This window comes from Hemicordylus capensis, chromosome 8 (assembly GCF_027244095.1).
Source record: "Hemicordylus capensis ecotype Gifberg chromosome 8, rHemCap1.1.pri, whole genome shotgun sequence".
Lineage (NCBI taxonomy): Eukaryota > Metazoa > Chordata > Lepidosauria > Squamata > Cordylidae > Hemicordylus > Hemicordylus capensis.
The window spans coordinates 7,858,763-7,879,732 of record NC_069664.1 but is presented as its reverse complement, the minus strand read 5'-3'; the positions used below and the strand labels follow the sequence as shown (position 1 = coordinate 7,879,732).

Here is a 20,970-nt window from a genome sequence, read left to right as displayed (position 1 = left end):
TGCTTTCAAGATGTTATCAAGAGGCATATCTTAAATTTCAAAGACCTGGGTAGAGAAACGAAATGATGGAAGGTGGATTTCCTTCCAGTATTTGTTCCCTTTTTTATCAGGTCTGCAGACAACAATCAGAATTTCCCAGTCATTTGTGATCCTTCCCATCTCCAGTGCCCCTCATGCTGCTGTTCAGAACTGCAGGCTTATCTCTTGCTGCTGATGGCTTAGGAGAGTGAATGCTCCTTCTGCAGAGGAATCCAAATCTGTATGTCAGGCAGATTATGACTCTTGCATGGAGGTTTGGGACTATTTCAAGACGAATCAGCTGAAGTAGCTGCTAGCTTGGAACAGCTCCATTGTTGGGCTCAATGAGGTTTAGGAATATCTGAAATCTGAATGTTTTCCACAAATACAAAAGAGCACATGCAGTTTCAACAGTCAGAGCTGAACTTGCTTTCAGATGTTTTTCATTTCGAGCTTCTGGAGTTATTTTAAACCAGGAGGTCTAACTACATTTCAGAAGATATGAAATGCAGACCTAGATAATCATAGGATATACCTGAGGAAGTGCCAGGGGCATGCACCTTTCAGCTTCTTGGCAGATGTTAATACTGCTTGCAGCTTTTGAGTGGAATAGGATTGCCACCTTTTTGAGTGGACCTGCTCCTCTGCCTTTCACAGCTGCCTGGCACACAGAAATTGAGCAGATTACACTTTTCCTAGAATGGAAAGAAAATGTTGGAACAAATCTTCACCAGCCAAATTATTGTGTGTTCAATAATAAACATCATCATCATCATCATCATCATTTCAACAAAAATGTTCTCAAAATGATTTACATAGCAAAAGAAATAAGAAAATGATCTCCTACCCAAAAGCGCTGACAATCTAAAACAAAACACAGGGGAGGCACCAGTAACAGCTGCTGGGGAGGATATTCTGCTGGATGAACAGGTTGCTCTCCCCCTTTAAATATAAGACAGCCACCACTTCAAATGGGGCCACTTTGCCCAGTCAGCAGAGGGTGATGTTCAGATTAGGGATGTGCACAGAACTGGCGGGGGGGCTGGTTTGATGGTGGGGGTGGGATAACGTTGAGGGCGGGGGAGGGTGCACTTACCCCTCCCTCTGCTTCCCCCCCCCCCCGCTGCCGCTGGCTGTAAAACTGGTCCGGTAGGGCAGCGGCCTGCCTCCCTGCCGCCCCGTCTGCTCTTCGAACCAGAAGTAGGTGGAAGTAGCAAGCACACGCACGTTGGGCTCGTGCGCTCGCACGGCATGTCCGCACACATCAGGTGTGCGTGCGACGTGCTCACGCGCGCTTGCTACGTCAGCTGATCCGAAGAGTGGACGGGGTGGCAGGAAGGTACACTGCTGCCCCGCCCGACCGGTTTTCCAGCCAGCACCAGCGGGGGGAAAGCGGAGGGAGGGGTAGGTGCGCCTTCCCCTGCCCTTAAAGTTATCCCACCTCCCGCCGTCGAACTTTCAAACCGGCCAGTGTTCGAACCTGTTCAGAGGCCCATAAAAGGTTCATGCACATCCCTAGTTCAGATCATAGGAACATGGTCTATATATACTAAAAGTGTGGGGCGGGGGGGGGGGGTGGCAAAACCTCTGGAAAGGAATGCACCAGAGCAAGAGAAGATATACTGGAAAGCTATAGCTGGCTTTATTCATTTCATGGCAAGTTTGGATATCCAGGTGCTCCATCTTCACCTACAGCAGGGCTGCTCAACTTCGGCCCTCCTGCAGATGTTGGCCTACAATTCCCATAATCCCTAGCTATTGGCCACTGTGGCTGGGGATTATGGGAACTGTAGTTCAAAAACAGCTGGGGGGGCCTAAGTTGAGCAGGCCTGACCTATAGCAACCATTGTGCTAGCCGCCAGCATTAGTTGGGTATTATTCCCAAATCAACAGAGATGGGGGGAATTTGAAAATGTACAGAAGTAACTTCTGTATTTGCTTCCTGCTCAGTGTGGAGTAACCTCTTTTTGTTTCCCAGATCATTCTGAACTTTACAACTCTGGACATGTACCGAAGTCGGCTCTGCTGGTATGATTACGTGGAGGTGAGAGACGGGTTCTGGAAAAAGGCCACTCTGCGAGGTAACCAATGGGAATACATCAGTGCCCCAAAGTGGCCAACTCATCATGTGTGACTAGATCTCATAAAGGCATAGTTTTTAATACTGGAAGGAACTCTTGCCCATATCTGGTCTGACCTGTAGAATTCAAGTTGTCGGGGCAGATTAAAATTTATTTAAACTTCTGTTTTACTTTATTCTCCATTTGGGTGGATATTTGGGAGCATTAATTTGAAGAAAAGATATATCCCACTCTCAGAAGCAGCTAGTGATTCAAGAAATATAATATTAAAACACAATAATTATAATAAAATATAATATAACACAAATATTTTATGTTAGCCATCTTGAGTGGTTGATTCACTTCTGGACTGCAAAGGCAGGATATAAATATCCTTAGTAAACAAATATTGAAAAATCCACTCTGACTTTAAAAAGAGAGATGTTTAAGCATCTCTTTCTTCTCCTCATTATGGCCATCCAATTACACACATGGACAAATATGTTGGTGCCCCTCCACGAATAAAGAAGAACCCACAATTGTCTCTGAAATAACTTGAAACTGACAAAAGTAATTGGCACCCATCATTGTTTATTCTGCATTTAACAAAAATCAGACTTTGCTTTAGAGTTTTGATGCAAGTGCAACAGACTATTTCAGATAATAACACAAATGAAACTGGCATGGACAAAAATGATGGGACCCTTAACCAAATATTTTCTTGCACAATCACTGCAAACAAGCGATTCCTGTTGCTCTCAGTGAGACTTCTGCACCTGTCAACAGGTAGTTTGGCCCACTCTTCCTGAGCAAACTGCTCCAGCTGTGTCAGGTTGGAAGGGTGCCTTCTCCAGACTGCATGTTTCAGCTCTTTCCATAGATGTTTGATAGCATTCAAATCAGGGCTCATGGGAGGCCACTTCAGAATAGTCCAATGTTTTGTTCTTAGCCATTCTTGGGTGCGTTTAGCTGTGTGTTTTGGGTCATGATTCTGTTGGAGGATCCATGACCTGCGACTGAGACAGAGCTTTCTGACACTGGGCAGTATGTTTTGCTGCAGAATGTCTTGATAGTCTTGAGATTTCATTGTTCCCTGCACCGACTCAAGGCATCCTGTGCCAGATGCAGTAAAGCAGCCCCAAAACATAACCGAGCCTCCTCCATGTTTCAAAGTAGGTATGGTGTTCTTTTCTTTGAAAGCTTCATTTTTTTCATCTGTGGACTGATGTGACTTGCCAAAAAGCTCCAGTTTTGTCTCATTTGTCCAAAGGACATTCTCCCAGAAACATTGTGGCTTGTCAATATACATTTTAGCAAATTCCAGTCTGGCTTTTTAATGTTTTTCTTTCAACAGTGGAGTCCTCCTGGGTCTTCTTCCATTGAGCCCACTGTCACTCAAAAAGCGACGGATGGTGCGATCAGACACTGATAGACCTTGACCTTGGAGTTCAGCTTGTATCTCTTTGGAAGTTGTCCTTGGCTTTTTATCTACCATTCTATCCTTCTGCCCATTCTGGGGTCGATTTTCCTCTTTGGGCCACGTCCAGGGAGGTTGGCTACAGACCCATGGACCTTGAAATTCTTAACAATATTTGCAGCTGTTGTCACAGGAACATCAAACTGCTTGGAGATGGTCTTATAGCCTTTGCCTTTAACATGCTTGTCTATAATTTTCTTTCTGATCTCCTCAGACAACTCTCTCCTTTGCTTTCTCTGATCCATGTATGTTCATTGTGGGACACACGATGATACCAGAGTGACTACTTTTCTCCATTTCAATAGGTTGAAGGACTGATTGCACAATTGGAGACATGTGTGATACTAATTAAAGAAAACAGCTAATTTGAAAAATCACTCTAATCCAATTATTCATGAACTTTTCTAGGGGTACCAACAAATGTGTCCAGGCCACTTTAGAATATCTTTGTAGAGTAAGCAATACTTTATCTCTTTTCACACTTGCTTTGCTTTACTCGATGACATATCAAAGGCATGCAGGTATATATGGTACAATTGCTTTTCATTTAATCACTTTTCAGGAGGCATAAAACCCTTTTTCAATGAGTTGTAAGGGTACCAACAAATTTGTCCACGTGTGTGTACTCCCTCTGCAGTCGTTAACACCTCATTCATCACTGGCCATCTCCATCTCTACTGAACTTGAATGGAGAAACCTAAATATGTAGTGCTCCTTGGAGGAAGAGCGGGATATAAATGTAATAATAATAATAATTAATAAAATGCATTGAAGTGCACTGTTTCACTTCATGTTACTTTAGCTAATGCTGATTCTGCAGTTTTACTCTGCTGTCAAGGACTCTTATTAAAAGAACAGTAATCTGGATAGGAACCTTTAAAATGGTGGAAGGGTGTGTGTGTGCATATTCCAAGTGTGATTAATCTGGTCTGGCCAGTTAGTATCCAGGGAAGACCCTTCTATGAATTGCAGCTAAAACGTATCATATAGAGGGAAATTCCATTTGAACTGAAGATTGCCTCCATTGTAAAACCTACTCCTATCCTGGGCCAGTGGTTCACTGTTCTTAAAAAGTACCTGGTTTATATGATGAATTTCCATGGCTCTAACAACCAAGCTGCTAGTTTCATTATATCTTCACAAGCAAAAGCAAGAGTCCTTTCTTCTGCATCTCTTTTTCTAAAATCTGTCAGGCTTGTATTTTAGCTCCCATATCCTCGTGGTGTGATTTAAAACAAACAAAACAAAATACTTAAATACTGAACTCACAGTATTTAAGTTTATGTGCATATGTATAATAAACATAAATATGTATATTTACTTGTTTTTTCTGATTGTTTCTGTTTGCAAGATTCTAGTTTTCAAACAATTAGGAGCTTTGGGAATGGTTGGGTCTGAGTGGGTTGGGAAATGAAGAGAGGAAAAGGTTATGGTTAGACAATCGGATCAGGATTATGCATTGCTGTACATAAAAGGAAAGGAATGCTAAGGGATTCTCCCACTTAGCAGTAAAGCAGCCAGAGGCACAAAGGCCATACCTAATAAAGCATATGGTTTTTCTCCAGGTAGATTCTGTGGGAATAAGCTCCCAGAGCCTATCCTCTCTACCGACAGCCGTCTCTGGATTGAATTCCGCAGCAGCAGCAACTGGGTCGGCAAGGGCTTCTTTGCAGTCTATGAAGGTACTGTGTTTTTCTCTGGATCTGGGCAGGATGAATCCTGGTATTTGAAGTGTGTCAGTTTAGGGAGAGATGAAGGTTAGAGCCAGGGGGAAATCCCAGTTTGCTAAATGCTAGAATCATATTTTGAGGTGCCAGTCTGTAACACATTCGAACAAATCTTCCAAGTTTCTGTCCACCAGGGCACCCGGGCACATAAGGTGCTCCCAGCACTTGCAGAGTGAGTGGGCTGGTTCAGACAATACTTCATCCGCCCCACCCACCACATGTTGTTATAAGGATGTGCACATGCCATGAGCGTACACACCAGGATACCTTTCCCTAATCACATGGAAATGATGGGGATTTCATTCGAACCGCTCCTCTGCACATGCTAGAAATACTCATTTATGCAAGTATTTCTAGCACATGTAGAGAGACAGTTCAGATGAACCACACTTCCCCCATGATTAGGAAGTGGTGCCCTTGCATGCCAGGAGAGAAGGATGTGCATGCTTATGGCACATGAATGTCTTTGTTGTGTGCAGTGGGCTGGATGGACAAAGTATTGTCCAAACTGGCCCAGTCTGGTGTGTTATGTATTTTATTTGGTAGCCCACCCACCCTCTCCAAGATTCTACATGAAGACAGCCCAGTGGGCTTCTCCTGGGATAACTGGTCTGAGCCTATTTCTCTTTAGGGTCACTCTTATTTCTAGAAGCACTTGTCTCATTTTCCAAGGGAGCCACAAGATTTCTAGCTGGAGTGCACTTCTCATACCATTATCTTATCCCTCCAGCCATCTGCGGGGGAGATGTGAAGAAAGATAATGGGCACATCCAGTCTCCCAACTATCCTGATGACTACCGACCCAATAAATCATGCATCTGGAAGATTACGGTCTCAGAAGGATTCCACGTGGGCCTTGCTTTCTTGGCCTTTGAGGTACCAAAGGCACCGCTGCAACCAACTACAAGCATGTTTGTTACTTGGCAGTGGACTGACCATTCTATACTATAACTATTGAAATAGTCCAAATGTTTGTGCCTCCCATTTAACAAGACTGGCACGATCATGTTCAGTGAATCTGCACAGTTCCTCCTAGGATTCCTAGTCAAGGCATCGCTTGAATTGCATCTACCCTTGAAAGCAGCAAGGGTCAGTTCACTGGATGGGGATCTACGAAAGCAAGATCTTGTTGATGCATTCTCTGACTCATAAGGGCTGGTCTACACATTCAGAAAAACTGCATGGTACGTGCTCCTGGGACTCTACCTCTGAAGAATGGGAGGGGAACTAGGGGTGTGCACCAACCAGTTGTCACGGTTAGGTTCAAATTCTAATTTAATTCGAGCCAAACCATGTGCTGCCGAACCGGTTTAGTCAAACTGGCCAGTCCATTCCATTTGACTGAACCGGTTCAGCAGTTCAGGCAGCTGAAACTTGTAAAGGGGAATCTGGTGTGGACTCTCCTTTGCAAGTAAAGGAGTGGGGGTCCTGAAATCCTCTAAGGGGTGGGTGGGCAGGGCCGGCAAGAGAGGTAGAAATGTTCTCACTGGGCCAGCAGGGTTGCTGGCACTACTGCTCGTTGCCCCAAGAACACGTGATACTCTAGAAAGCATGGTGGCGGTGCAGTTCTGGCCTCCAAAAATACATGGAGGCTGGAACTGTGCTGCTGCACGGGTGGCTCAACAGAGCATTGCACACACACGGGGGGCAGAGTGCTGGGGGGGGGCTGAGTGGCGGCGCCAGCAGCTGCACTGACCTGGTAAGAACATTTCGACCTCTCTTGCCACTCCTGCCCACCATCCCCTGCGGTGCCAAACCAATTCACCTGAACTGGGCTTGGCTGGGTTCAATCGTGGACCAAATCACCCCCTGATCAGTCCACGATCGAGCTGGCGAACCGGTTCAGCAGAGAACGGTTCATGCACACCCCTAGGGGAATCACATGTTTCAGTGTTCCACTATGTAAAAAAAAATGCCCTGCACATAGAAAACTAGCATGTCTAGGCTAAATTCCTTCTCCCTGACATGCTAACTTTCCACCAACAGGAAGTTTTTTTTGCACTCAATCATGTGACCTGCATTCTGAAAGAATAAAATCCCAGGAACACGATACCACATGTTTTTTTCTAGAGTTGGCAGATCCAAATCCTGAGAAGATTCCATACCTTTAAAGTTTCATAGAAGGGAGAATTCTGTTTCCCAGACTATGGGAAACACCTATATTGGGCAGCAGCGATATAGGAAGATGCTAAAAGGCATCATCCCATACTGCGCGGGCAGAGGCAATGGTAAACCCCTGCTGTATTCTACCAAAGACAACCACAGGGCTCTGTGGTCTCCAGGAGTCGACATCGGCGGTACACTTTACTTTTATGTGTCACTGTGATAGAAAAGGCATGCGTGGTGAAATTTTGCATTTTGTGCAAGTCTTAAAAGATACATGATCCTCCCACCCCAGATCTGGATCTGGCAACACTAGTTTTCTACCAAAGCTTATGACTTATTTATCCTGTGCCAACAATGTGCTGTACAGCAGTGTTCCCTTCCCTGAAGACCTATTGTTGTTTAAAATAATGTTTGATATTTTAAAAAATATGTTTCCGTAGCAAAAGGTGTTAAAAAAAACCTGGATCCCATCCCAAAAGGATTCAAAATCTTAACACACACACACACACATCACCGGCAACAGCTACCTGAAAGACACTACATTGGGCTGAACAGGAACAGTTGATCTCCTCTGACTCTATACAAGCGAACCACCACTGCTGTTTGCCCAGTTAGCAGGAGAGATTTACAACCTGCATTTTTTTAGACAAGATAGAGTTAGAGAAGGAAGGGGAAGGTAGGCAGAGGAGCAGAAGGACTGAAAATTAGTAATAGGGATAAGGTCAAGGGGAGAGTCCAGTGTTGTTGAAGGAGCAGGTAATCATGGTGCTTAAAGAGGACGACGGGCATTTCCAGAGGGGATTCTCCCGACTGTGGGATTCTCAAAGCTTTTGCACAAGTTCTAAGCACAAGTTTACTCTCAAAACACATGTTCTGAGAACCCACCTTTTTACCCAGTCACCCCAAAAGTAGTAATGAAAAATGATGGGTTCTTCTAAGCATGCAAGAACTGGCCAGCAGGTAGAGCAGTGAAAATCAGGGAAGGTCTTTTGAGCAATGTGTCTACAGAGGTCAGATGCCACTAGGAAGCAGCGTGGAAGCCTGCAGCAGCATGTGAATGTAAGAGTGTGCTTGGACTTTGCATGAATGCTTTGAACTTCTTGCAGTTCATTACCCTCTGGCAAGGCCTGTAGTTTTGTGTCCACTAGAGGGACTATTGGTTGCTGGAAACACAAATTGCTCTTTTTGAGTTTGGCCACAATCTTTGTTCCCTCAGACATCTTCCCACCACAGCAACCCTGAAGGCAAAGCAAATTTAGCATGTTACTGCAACTACCCCTAAGAGGCAGTCACAAGTTGGGCCCTGACCACCTGATATTTTATGTATTCCAGCTACCATTGCATGAATACTCATTGTTCTATTATTGCTTTTGTCCCCTGCCACAGATTGAGCGCCATGATAGTTGTGCTTATGACTACCTGGAGATCTGGGATGGTAACAATGAGTCAGGCAATCTGATCGGAAGGTACTGTGGTTATGATAAACCTGATGATGTCAAGAGTACCTCCAACAAGTTGATGATGAAGTTTGTGTCAGACGGATCCATCAACAAAGCTGGCTTTGCTGTTAACTTCTTCAAAGGTACCATCCTTCTCCAGAGGGCATCATTGCATGGGGCTTGGCAGGTAACTTGGCGTTGTGTCCGCTTTGGACCGGGAAGCAAATGCCATCCCACGAATGGGTTGAGCTTCCGTCCTTATCCAACAGAAAGCAAAAACAGAATGAATATTGGTTCCATCCCTGTGTTGTGGGATCAAGTGGATCTGCTTGTCCAGTCTTGTAACTGGAGACAAAATATCCTGCTTTTAAACCAAAGCATTCCTGAAACATGGATTTCCAATAAAATGTATAAAATTAGTTTTGCATTTGGCTGGACAGTTGGTCCAGATTATGGGTGTGTTCTGACCACTAGGAGGCAGGCTTCCCAAGGAAAAATTTGTAACTGGTCTAAACTGCATCACCTTCATGTTCCCAGAACCACTTATGTCTCTACCTCCATAAGAGACTTCTTGTCCTCCATGGTCTGCTGCACAGAGATGGTGGTCCTCCCTTTCTTCTTCCTTGCAAGTCTGAGAACTCCATTTCTCTTGTTCTCTCTTGCTACCTCTGTGACTCACAGGGCAATCAGATAAAACAAACCGAATTGTTACCTCAGTGGGTGGGTAAGGTGAGGATAAATACAAACAACACGTTGCGACTCCTTGGCTTTGTCAATTTCTAGAAATGGACGAATGCTCCAGACCAAACAACGGTGGGTGTGAACAACGCTGCGTGAACACTCTGGGCAGCTACAAATGTGCCTGTGACCCTGGCTATGAGCTGGCCTCAGACAAGCGCAGGTGTGAAGGTGAGTCTCTGAGAAGCAGGCTTCTCAGCCACAGTAGGTCTGCTTTTGCCTGCTCGTTTGACCTTTGACTGGTAGTAGGGTGCAGTTCCTTCGCCAATCTTTCGGGTTTTCCATCTGCAGCTGCCTGTGGTGGGTTCCTCACCAAGCTCAACGGCTCCATCACAAGCCCTGGATGGCCAAAAGAATACCCGCCAAACAAGAACTGCATCTGGCAGCTCGTGGCGCCCACCCAGTACCGTATATCCCTGCAATTTGACTTCTTTGAGACAGAGGGCAACGATGTAAGTACTTTGCTTTGGGAACCTAACCTTGCCTGATACTTCAGCATCTGCTCTTGGATGCTCATGCGACTGAGCATTGCTCAGGAATCAGAAGTGGAGGGTGTCTGTAAGCTTTGCACTGTTTTCTGTGAGCCAGTTGCATCACCACACTTTCTGAGGGAGCTCATTCTGCAACTTCAGGGCAGCCACCCAAAAATCCCTGTTCCATCCTGTGACTGACCTTAATTTCTGTATGAAGGTGGTTGCTCTGTGAATGATGACTACAGAACAGCTTTGATAAGGAATGAGTGTCAGGGGAGGGTGAAAGAATAGCATAAAGTAATGCAAGATGCAGAGAAAAATGATAGAATATTTTTCCCCATCATAACAGAACTTGGGTGTCACCCAATGAAATTGATGCAGAGAGAGATTGATGAGAAGAAATGAAAGCAAGTACTTCTTTGCACAACACACGATACATTTCTGGAATGCACTGTCACAGGATAGTGATGGTGGCCTCTGACTTGGATGATTTAAAAAGAAAATTAGACACATTTGGGGAGGAGGATAAATCTATCAACTGCTCTCAGCCACAGTAGCTAAAAGGACCTTGCACACTGAGAGACAGCAGACTATTGAAAACGAGTGCTCTGTGAATCCCACAGTGCACTGAGCAGGGGATGGGCACTCTAGGTGTCCATCTCTGTGTCAGCGCGAGTTGCAAGCAGCTCATGCTGATACATGATCTCAGAGCCAAGGTAGAGTGTGTTTGCTAGGAGCCGGGCTGCAGTGCTGGGTTTAGCACCATGACACCTCCAGGATCTGCACAGATCCTGGCAGTTCTCATGGGCAGCCAAGCCCAGGCTTGTGAGAACAGCCTCGTTGCCTTGCATTGTTTTGTTTTTGTCCCTGAATGGCTGACATCCAGACGAATGGAGCACTGGGGCAAGTGCAAGGATGTTGCAGGAGCCAGTTCCGCTACATTGGGGGCTCGCATTCCAGACTCATGGTGCACTAGCACAAACATCCTTGCACATATGCAACAAGATGTACCACCTGTGCAGTGCCTCCTGCTGGGAAACCCCTACATCCATTGGTCTGCATTGAAGGGATTCTTTGCACAAGAACAAAAGTGGTCAAGAGTACAACTCTGGGATTTTATACAGCTACATGAATTTCTTGTGGATGTGCAACTTTGTTGTGCAAACACTTCACTAGTCTGGATGTTAACCTATAATTATAAGTGTAAAAAAGATTTTCTTATTCTCGAAATAAACTGTATAAAAATATTGCCTTATCAAGGGAACATAGAGCAGGACCTCAAAGGTTATCTTGGTTTCCACTTTGGGCATCAGGATATTATGGGCCAGTCCTACACTGAAGAACTGCATGAATTGCAGAACAGGCTCTTCACTCTGGGCACTTTTGTCTGTTCCCTTGTGAGTTTATCTGTGCATGTTCTCCACAGGTATGCAAATATGACTTCGTAGAAGTGCGCAGTGGTCTCACCGCAGAGGCCAAATTGCACGGCAAGTTCTGTGGGGCTGAAAAACCGGATGTGATTACCTCCCAGTACAACAACATGCGCATTGAGTTCAAGTCTGACAACACTGTCTCTAAGAAGGGCTTCAAGGCTCATTTCTTCTCAGGTAGAGCCATTTGGCCCATCCAAGGCATGGATACCTCTCCCCCCCTTACTCCAACACTAACCACTTTCAAACACTTAGCCTGTGCTTAGAGGGTGCAGTCCCTAATCCCTCTCAGTAGGGGAAACCCATCAAAGGAGGAATCTGGGCTTAGTTCTGTTGGTGCACCCTAGAGGAAGGCAAAAGGCATTGCCTGGAAAAGCAAAGGCTCTTCCAGATGGTGATATATTCTAGCAAAATGCGGTGATGAATAAAATGAGAAATCCATAAGACATACAAGGACATCATATAATATTCTTAGCACCATCTGCTGAAAACCTGCAGCAATCCATTAATGAACTGTGATTGGGGTTTTTTTTTCCCCCAAGTTAGCAAAACAAAGAAAAGAGCAAACCACACAAAATAAGAAAAGGTGCAGGAAGCAGATTTTGTTGATTAAGATAATCTCTTGCATGAGACCAATTTTCAGAAATGCCTTTTGGAGCAAGAAAAAGCGAGGTTTTTGGAATTATCTGATGAGGACCTATGAAGACCCCCCTCTGTGGGCTGTGAAGACCCTGAGTGGTATAGCTGCCACCACCTCCATGGTTGGGTCCATACCACTGGGATATATATAAAGGGGGGCTAATGCTAAGGGGTACATCAACCTATATTTTTCCACTTAATACAAGTCTTCTTCCTGTACCCACTTCTATCTTTCTTGGCTTTGCTGTGCCTTGTGGTGTTACCCTGCTCAGCTGTGACATGCAGAGAAGAAGAAGCCACTACTGTGTTTGCTGAGAAGCTTCCTTCCTTTGCCAATCAGTTCCAATTCACTCCCAGTGTATTCTAGGACTGCATGCTTCCTGCCTACATAATCTCATTCTGAGCTGAGGTGTGTCTCGCACATCGCTTGTGCCCCAGGAACACCCAATACAGCCGTGGCCATTCATTTCAAAGGGAGTTCTATGCAATCCCCACTGAAAGGAAAGGAAGCTCAGCAGAGGGTGTGCCATTCACACCGGCAGCCTCATGACTGTCAGTGATGCAGTGCTGCTCAGATACCTCGAGTGAGTTACTCTGCCTTGCCTAGACTTCACATTTGAAAACAGAATGAGTAATGGCTTTCTCTAGAGCAGCCAGTTTTTCTATGGTGTTCAGATGTTGCAGCTTGTAGATAAGGTGTCTTTCAGTCCTTTGGGGACATTTGTAATTGACGACCCTTCTGTGGTGAACCCATGACTGATTTTTCTCCTACTATATTAGGAACTTGCTTTGTTTTTTGAAACAAATGGTGTCAACGCTTGCCTCATTGGCTTGAAGCTTGGAAGTGAGTGTAGTTTAACAATACCACGCGCACACGCACCCGGTCTTTTGGTACCTTGTGTGCAGAACTAACCCTATCATTGCAGTAAATAGGGGAGCCCATGGAGGTTAAATTTTGAAGTGGAAAAAGAGCAGGGGGCGGAGAACTGGAAGGGGAGGTTGGAACAATGTTCCACTCCATCTCTCTTCAAAAATACCTTGGGCCAGTTCAGATGATACTTTTTTCAGCTAGTTTAAACAAGTATTTAGATTGTGTGTAAAACTGCCCTTTGGATGAACAGCCCCATTCCCTCACCCCCCGATAAAGGAATGGGCTGGGAGGGCACTGAGTCATTCACAAAGACATCATGATGAGCCTCGGAATCCCGTGATGGATTGTGTGGGCTGGAAATGTACTGTCCGAACCAGCACATACTTCATCATAACTCCCACAGTTGATGCAGCGAAGCGCAGTCCTTGAAGCTGGTTAATTCAAATGCTGTTCTTTTATGCCAGCACCAAGACAAATTCCCGTACAACAAATCTAACTCAAAAAAGGAAGTTGGCTGTATAGTCCTGATTTGTCCACAGCCTCTTCCTGGGAACATGAGCCTTTATGATACTGATATCATTGCTGAATTTGATATAATGTCTAAATTTGGGTTCACCTCATTACTACTGCAACTAGCAGAGAGGTTTTGTGTGTTCTGCCTTCATTTGTCAAATGCAGGTACACCTTTATCATTTAGGGACCCATTTTTGTTTCTGGGCATTTGTCTTGAGCTATCCTTCCTAAATACCTGATGTGCTAGTTGAAGTGAATAGGAGATGCACACAATAGCCACAGCAGTGCACAGCTGAGCACACATAAGCCTCATTAGTCTCAATGGGACATGTTCCCTGTTAACAACGTAAAAGTTCTCCAGGGGCATGAAGATAAGTTGACCTAAGATGTCAGTCTTTGTGAAATCAGAATATCCAGAAATTAATTTAACAGCTGGACCTCATTTACTCTGAGATCATGGTCACTGCATCCAGTGTGACTCTCTTGTATATGTAGGATTGTAGCCTAACATGCAGGTTGCAAAACGGCTTTGGGTTTTGCCAGTTGCACAGGTGTCCGGCTCACCATTGGCCATCCTGACATCACTAAAGCTTTCTGACATCACGTTCTCCCTCCTTTCTTACAAGCTTTTTTAAAAGAGGCAAATAAAGAAAAACAACAGAGGAACTTGCCCTCAGCTTCAGTGACAATGAAGGCAAAGTGCCTAAAACACAGCTTTGCAGATGTGAATTTCCAAGCCTCCCTTGAGAGCTTCAGGCTCTTTACAATCTCCCAATGCCATTTCTACCTAGTACCAGTCCGCTCACCTTGCAATAGACTACTGTGCTGCATTCATATTCCTCCAGTGTGGTGCCTTCCACTGCTTATACACCCCTAGGAGTCCTGGACCCCACTTTGGAAAAGCCTGACCTAAATGCTGTTCTTAGTACAGGTGTGGATTCAAAGATAGATACTTGTTACTTGCTTGTTCCTTGGATGCCCACAGAGCTTTCTATTTTCTCTTGGATCTGGACTTTCCCTTAGGGTACTGCATCCTCTAGCATTGTTCTTTTTAATGTATAACACTTACCAGGGGTTTGAACTCTGCAAGTGCATTGCTTCTCCTGCCTGTGCTCATGTCTCTGTGCCCTGCACACTCTGCTCTGCTTAACCTAGTGGTATAGCCCTTTATCAATTCCACTCTTAGCTACTGCACACTGGGTGGTATTGCTGCACACCCCTCTTCTGACCACGTACAAGGCAGCACAGCTTTTGGCATCTTCTCCACCTCTCCACTTGCCATGATCAATCCTGATGTAGGATAGGTGGAGGAGAAACCTATATTTTCTGGATTAGCTCTAGGTGTTGTTTTCTATCCTCTTTGAAGATTATTTGCCTTCTTACAGGAGTGATCATTGTACCAGTGAACAGTTGAAGCCATGTGCAGCATGTAAGATGGGGTAGACATTTACCTCGCAAAATTAGAGGAAAAGAGTATTCTGTAATGTGAAGCTGAGCAACTGTTGTGCTGGCTGAGCTTCAGAGAAGCAGAGGAAGCTGGGAAACCATTACCTGCTTATGTTGTCTTGTGTTTCATGTTCTGTTGTCTACTTCACATCAGTGTAACAAAAGAATTTGGGCAGTCCCAGCTGACTTAATTGGTAGAAACTCCAGTGACATTGTGAGAGTGCATCACAGAAGAACAAAAGCCACAGAAACTCTCATCAAAGGTTTACACAATTTAGTGCCCCAAATATTAGGAGGGCCTGTAGCTCTGCATGCAGAAGGCCCTAGGTGCAGTCCTTGGCATCTTTCTAATCCTTTTTGCTATAGGTTTTGCTAAAACCTATAAGCGGTTTTTGTTGAAAAGAATTATATAAGCAGTCGTCGTCGTCGTCATCTTCAGCCAAAAGGCTTGTGGAGAGCAGGGCTGGAAAAGATCTTCATCTGAGACTTTGGAGAGCCATTGCCAGTCAGCTCACAGTATAGGGTAGGTGGACCAATAGTCTGACTCTGCATAAGATAACTTCATACATTCGTCTGTACATGTTTCAAGAAGAGTTCTTTGACAGGAGCAAAGCCTATGAAATTGTTATAATACATTGTCAGTTCAATCACCATATTAAACTAGCATTATATACAGAACATGCAGAAAGGATCAGGTAATTACTCTTAATTTCTGCATAAACCTTTGAAAGTCTCTGCTGCTTTTGATCTCCTGTGATGTTCTTTGTTGCTGTAAGAATAGTCCTTTATGGGGCTTTTAAATGCCATTATGCCTGAGCACAGCCCTGGTTCTGGGAAGCATCTTTTTTTCCAGGATTGTCCTTACTATATGCAACAGAAGTCAAGTTGGATTTATAAGCATGCTTTAAGTGGTATACTAAGTAAAATGAGTTAAATTCCATTCACACACACACACACACACACACACACATTCTTTCCTGGGTGGATACAGGTGACTATTTGTCAGATGGTAACTGACCACAGAGTGCATGTAACAATTTCATAAGCCAGCTTATCTGTGCCATCCTTCCAAATGATAAGGAGATGTTTCCCTTACATCAGATGGAGATGTGCAGTAGAATAGTTATCTGTATCCAACCTCTGTCCATAAAAAGCAGAAGCCAGTGAAATCTGTAAATCATTTATTCGTAAGACTGATGCACCGTTCTTTCTCCCCATCTCCCCCTCCCCATCCTGACAGCTGCATAGAAACCATATTTTCCTCACAGCTTAGATAATTTCATGCAGTTCTCGGTAAGACATTAAAAAAAACCTTTCCATATGACATTGGGATAATTCTGCTTTTCATGAAAAGGGCGATGTCATATTACTTATCAACTGTGCTCTCATACTGGCAGCCAGAGAACTTTCAAATAGATCAAAAGTCCTTTGGTTGGGTTTGGGATATGTTGTGCTTGATGCATCTGTAAATAAAAGCAAGGGATGTATAGTACCAGAAGTCACACAGCAATCAAGAGACCAGGAGCCATCCCAGAATATAACGCAACCAACGAGACCTCAGAAACAGCAAGGTAAGTATCTTGTTCTCCTCCTCTTTGTTCTGGTTTCAAGAGGTTCACCTGAGCAGAGGCCTTATTGGCTGTTCAGGTATGTAGGTGCTTCAAGACCAGGACCTGATCTAGGTCCTTTTCATAGTGTTAAGATGAATTGTTTCTGTCTGCCTTGCTCCATTTCCTGCCATGTCCTAATAAGCCTTGAAAATGAAACACAAAATAGTTGTGGTGAGCATTTATTATTGGACCCAATTCAGTTGATGGAGGAGTGTGTTTGTTTTCTAGTAGCACTGAACTAAAGCAGAATTCACAGCTAAAAGCAAACACGTGGCAATATTGTATCTCATCAGATTGTGACCTCATCACAATGCTGTCTGTCATTTATCATAAGTTTTAATGATGACATTTTACTTTTGTATTCCGCCAAGGCACTCAGAAAAGAGTTTTGGCTTCAAAATAATCCTGGGAGCTAGTCTAGGCTGCAAAATAGCAACATGTCTAAGGCCAGAGTTCATAGATGGGTAGGGGGGCAAACTGAACCTGAGTGTCCTGTGACTAAGCTGAGCACTCTTGCTGTCTGGCTCAACATGATCTCTCTCTCTTCTAGTCCTAAAAGGAGATGTTTCTGCTCCTTTCAGTAGATGTACATCTACTGTACAGTAGAGTTAAAGGCTGTAATCTGGTTGAATAGATCTCTTGGGTTATTGGGCCCCTGTTGGCCAGTATTCTTTAGAGCATATCTGCTTAGGTTTCTTCTTCTTCTTCCCAGTTTTCACCTAGGTGGTTCATTGAATCCATTCCACTAAGCCACACAGCATTCCTGTCAGCCTCATGAGGATCCCCTGTAATCCACAAAGCAGGTGTAAGGAAATTGCAGGACAGAGGCATGAGGCATGGCTGAAAGTGGTGAACAATGAAATACAAATACGAATACAATAAATATTTGCTTCTAACCCCTGCTAACTTGGCAAAGAGGCACCTTTTAATGTGGTGATTCTCTTTATTTAGCAGGGGGAGAGGAACTGGCCCTCTCCACCCCCAGCACAGGACCTCCAGTGACTGTTGCTGGTGTCTTATGTTTCTTTTTAGATTGTGAGCCCTTATTTGTTTGTTATTTCTCTGAGCCATTTTTGGAAGGGCAGTATAGAAATTGAATGAATGAATGAATGAATGAATGAATGTTTATATATTGCTTTTCAGCAACATTTCCCAGGTGGTTTACATAGATAGAAATAAATTAAATTAAATGACTCCCTGACCCCAAAGGGCTCACAGTCAAATAAGAAACATAAGACAGACATCAGCATCAGCCACTGGAATGATGCTGTGCTGGGATGGAAAACATGTCCAAAGCCCATGTGCAAACAGTATTGTTTGTTCATAGTTTCTTTGTTTATCCTTTTCTCCGTAGTACTGCCTCTGGCTGTGCATTATGCCGCTGAACCATGAGCACGAGAAACAAACTAACTAAAAAACTTGTAGTTTTGAAGTACCATGTTGTGAACACAGCTCTCCATACAGCTGAACAATACTTTTTAGAAATATGCAAAGCTGTCCATTTAGATCAGCTGTATACTGCTTTGCAAGTTCTCTGTAACCTGAAAACTTGCACACTCTTAAATCTAAAAGGGATCAGTGCAGTAGAAAGGATAATAGCAGTGCAGTAGAAAGGATAATAATAATAATATTTTGTCTCACCTGCTTTCTTGGACCTAACTTTGTCTGTTCCAGGGGTTGCCAACCTTGGGACCCCAGATGTTGTTAGACTATAACTTCCATCATCTCCAGCCACAATAGCTTTTGGCCTTTGATGGGAGTTGTGGTTTAGCAACAGCTGGAAAGCCAAGGTTGCCTCCACCTGATGTATACCAACCCACTCCTGCAGTTTTTGACAGTTTGTGAATCAGAGATTCCTTCTCTGCTACATGCCATGTGAAGTCCCATCACCATGTGAACTGGCAAAGCGGTCTGCTGCTTGTAATGCTGGTTTTCAGCTGGTAGTAATGGCCCACATCTGGACCACACCCTAAAGTAGAGTGTACCAGCTTTTTTAAAAAAAGAAGACAAGAAGGGAGGGGAAGAAGGAAAGAGAGCATTTTAATCCCTAAATCATGTTAGGATCTGATGGTTAAGGCAGAAGAGAAAACAGGGCAGAGACATTTGATTGATTTGATTGATATACCACCCTTCCAAAGATAGCTCAGGGCAGTTTATATTAAAATCAAAAGACAATTAAAATCAATTAACAATTAAAATAAAAAAACAATTAAAAGCAGATTATTACAATTAAAACTAGATAACATTAAAACTAAATATCATTAAGAGCCAGGCTAAAAAGAACGGTCTTTAAGGGTCTTTTGTAATGTGAATGATCATTCTAGCCCATGAAGGTTTTACATTCATTTCATAAACCTAATTGAAGCAAGAACCTCTTTAGGCCTCATGTGTGGAAATCATTGGAAAGACAGATATATACAGTAATATACTAGAAGTAAGCTCCATCTTGCAGGCTTGGGTAAAGGCAGACATTGTATCTGCAAACATTGAAGAGTACTAGCTTAGAAAGCTATCAACCTGTTTCTTTCCTTCTGTCTCTCCTCATTATAGGTCACAGCACCACGTCTAACGTTTCCCAACACCAGGATGAAACCCGCATAGGATTCCCTGTTCAGAGCTCTTTTTCACCTCCGTCTCATCATTCATTACTTGAATTAAGGATGTAGCCCAATAACACACAATAGCAAAGAGTAACTCCGAGACCCTCTTTTGCACCTAAACATATTAACGTTTCCCTAGACTCTGCTAGGATCCTGGTGCACTTATGTCATGTATGAGGGCAGAGAAACCCGTTTCCATTTATCCTAGCAAAGGCACGTTTGTACACACACATTTTCGTGGGAGAATTGTTTTTCTTGCCACAGTGGGCTGTGTTAGGAACCAAAACTATTATAGAGGCAGCTGGTGGTGGGCAAGGGAGGGAACCTGATCCCACCTGAAGGAGACCTGGTTCTTGTGAGAATCATCCCCCTTCCCCAAGCAAAGCATGCAAGTCCACTGCCATCGACTAAGGAATGTTCAGCCAACTGAAAGCGCTGCAGGTACCTGGTGCTTCTCTGGTGGCACATCTTGTCAACATGCTGGGCCACAAATGCAGCATTCAGGTAAGGTCCCTCCTTAACTGCCTCTTCCACCCAGGGGGAAATGTTTAGGCAGCATAAAACTGGGTAATATTTGTCAGCAGGTATCCCACCTTCAACTCGGGGATCATTATGGACCATCATGAGACAGGGCTACTTCATTGACTGTTATTTGGGGCCTTTGTCCATTAATTAGCAGCATTTCCGTGCTTTTGCGTTTGTCGTTCCAATCTGCACCCAACATCAGGCTTATATTTGTGTGCTTCAGTGCTTTGGGATCCGCGTGCACAGTCTGTATGCCAGACTGTGCTGTGCATATAGCAGAGGTGAGTACTGCGTCAGAGGTTGGAACATGGCCAGATCAGAGTGCCAATCAGAGTCTCCACTAATGGTCTAAGGATGCAGTGAGTTAACAGAACTTCGGTAGATCCTATTCGAAGGATGGTAGATCAGTAGAAAGTAGCAGTCTAGTTACAGCATGTTCACATCAGCTATTTTCCTGGAATATGCCCTGGGAAAATCAGGTACAGTTTGAAATTCAGCTTGGCTGGAGTTGCTGATTGGGAGCTTAGGAAGCTGCCTTATACTTACGCAGAGCCTTGGTCCATCTAGCTCAGTATTATCTACTATACAGACTGTCAGCAGACAGCTTCTCCAAGGTTGCAGGCAGGAGTCTCCAGCCCTATCTGGAGATGCCAGGGTTCTGCAGGCAAGCATGCGGAGTGGCCCCATTTCCTGAGGGGAATATCTTACAGTGCTCACACGTAGTCTCCCATTCAAATGCAAACTAGGGTGGACCCTGCTTAATAAAGGGGACAATTCATGCTTGTGACCACAAGACCAGCTCTTCTCCCATACAATCCATACAGGATTGGTGCTTCACTTGCAGGTTTGCTTGCTAGCAATTTCCTCTATAAAGAGGGACATCAGACTTCATAAACATTCAAACTGGTAACTGGGAAGGGTCTTTGCCTTGGGATGTACTCGTTAGTAGTAAACAACATGTGGGTGCATGCATTTGTGCACCGGCAGAGGGGAAAAACCCCTAAGCTGGGCAATTGCTATATTAGATTGGAGGCGGGAGGCAGGGCAAGTCCTTAAGAGAGGTGGCTAGCGAGAAGCACCACAGGCATGGAGCGGGCATGATCCCAGACGGGTCTGGGCTGCCCTCTCTATGATTACAGTTCCAAAGACAGCATGAAACTGCAGTTTGAACGTAAAGCTGCTGCCGCAAAACCTCCGGTTGGGGCAGCAAAACTCACTACAAACCGAAGGTTCAAATTGGAGTTTGGCAAGAGAAACTGCAGATTGCTCTTGCCACAAAACTGCGGTTTCATGCATTT

General features: G+C 44.3%; 1 protein-coding gene across 4 annotated transcripts in view; it reads left to right on the top strand.

Moving 5' to 3' along the window:
- BMP1 (bone morphogenetic protein 1) overlaps nucleotides 1-20,970 on the top strand; it is a 150,406-nt gene that overhangs the window by 117,911 nt on the left and 11,525 nt on the right. For 3 of the 4 annotated variants that reach the window (XM_053269543.1, XM_053269544.1, XM_053269545.1), the window contains 7 exons: nucleotides 1,997-2,099; nucleotides 5,121-5,237; nucleotides 6,013-6,158; nucleotides 8,775-8,970; nucleotides 9,611-9,736; nucleotides 9,857-10,017; nucleotides 11,465-11,645. In XM_053269543.1, the coding sequence (XP_053125518.1) occupies nucleotides 1,997-2,099; nucleotides 5,121-5,237; nucleotides 6,013-6,158; nucleotides 8,775-8,970; nucleotides 9,611-9,736; nucleotides 9,857-10,017; nucleotides 11,465-11,645 (1,030 nt within the window). Of the gene's footprint in view, nucleotides 1-1,996; nucleotides 2,100-5,120; nucleotides 5,238-6,012; nucleotides 6,159-8,774; nucleotides 8,971-9,610; nucleotides 9,737-9,856; nucleotides 10,018-11,464; nucleotides 11,646-19,097; nucleotides 19,652-20,970 lie in introns of all 4 variants that reach the window. The other variant, XR_008311035.1, reaches the window with a different exon arrangement.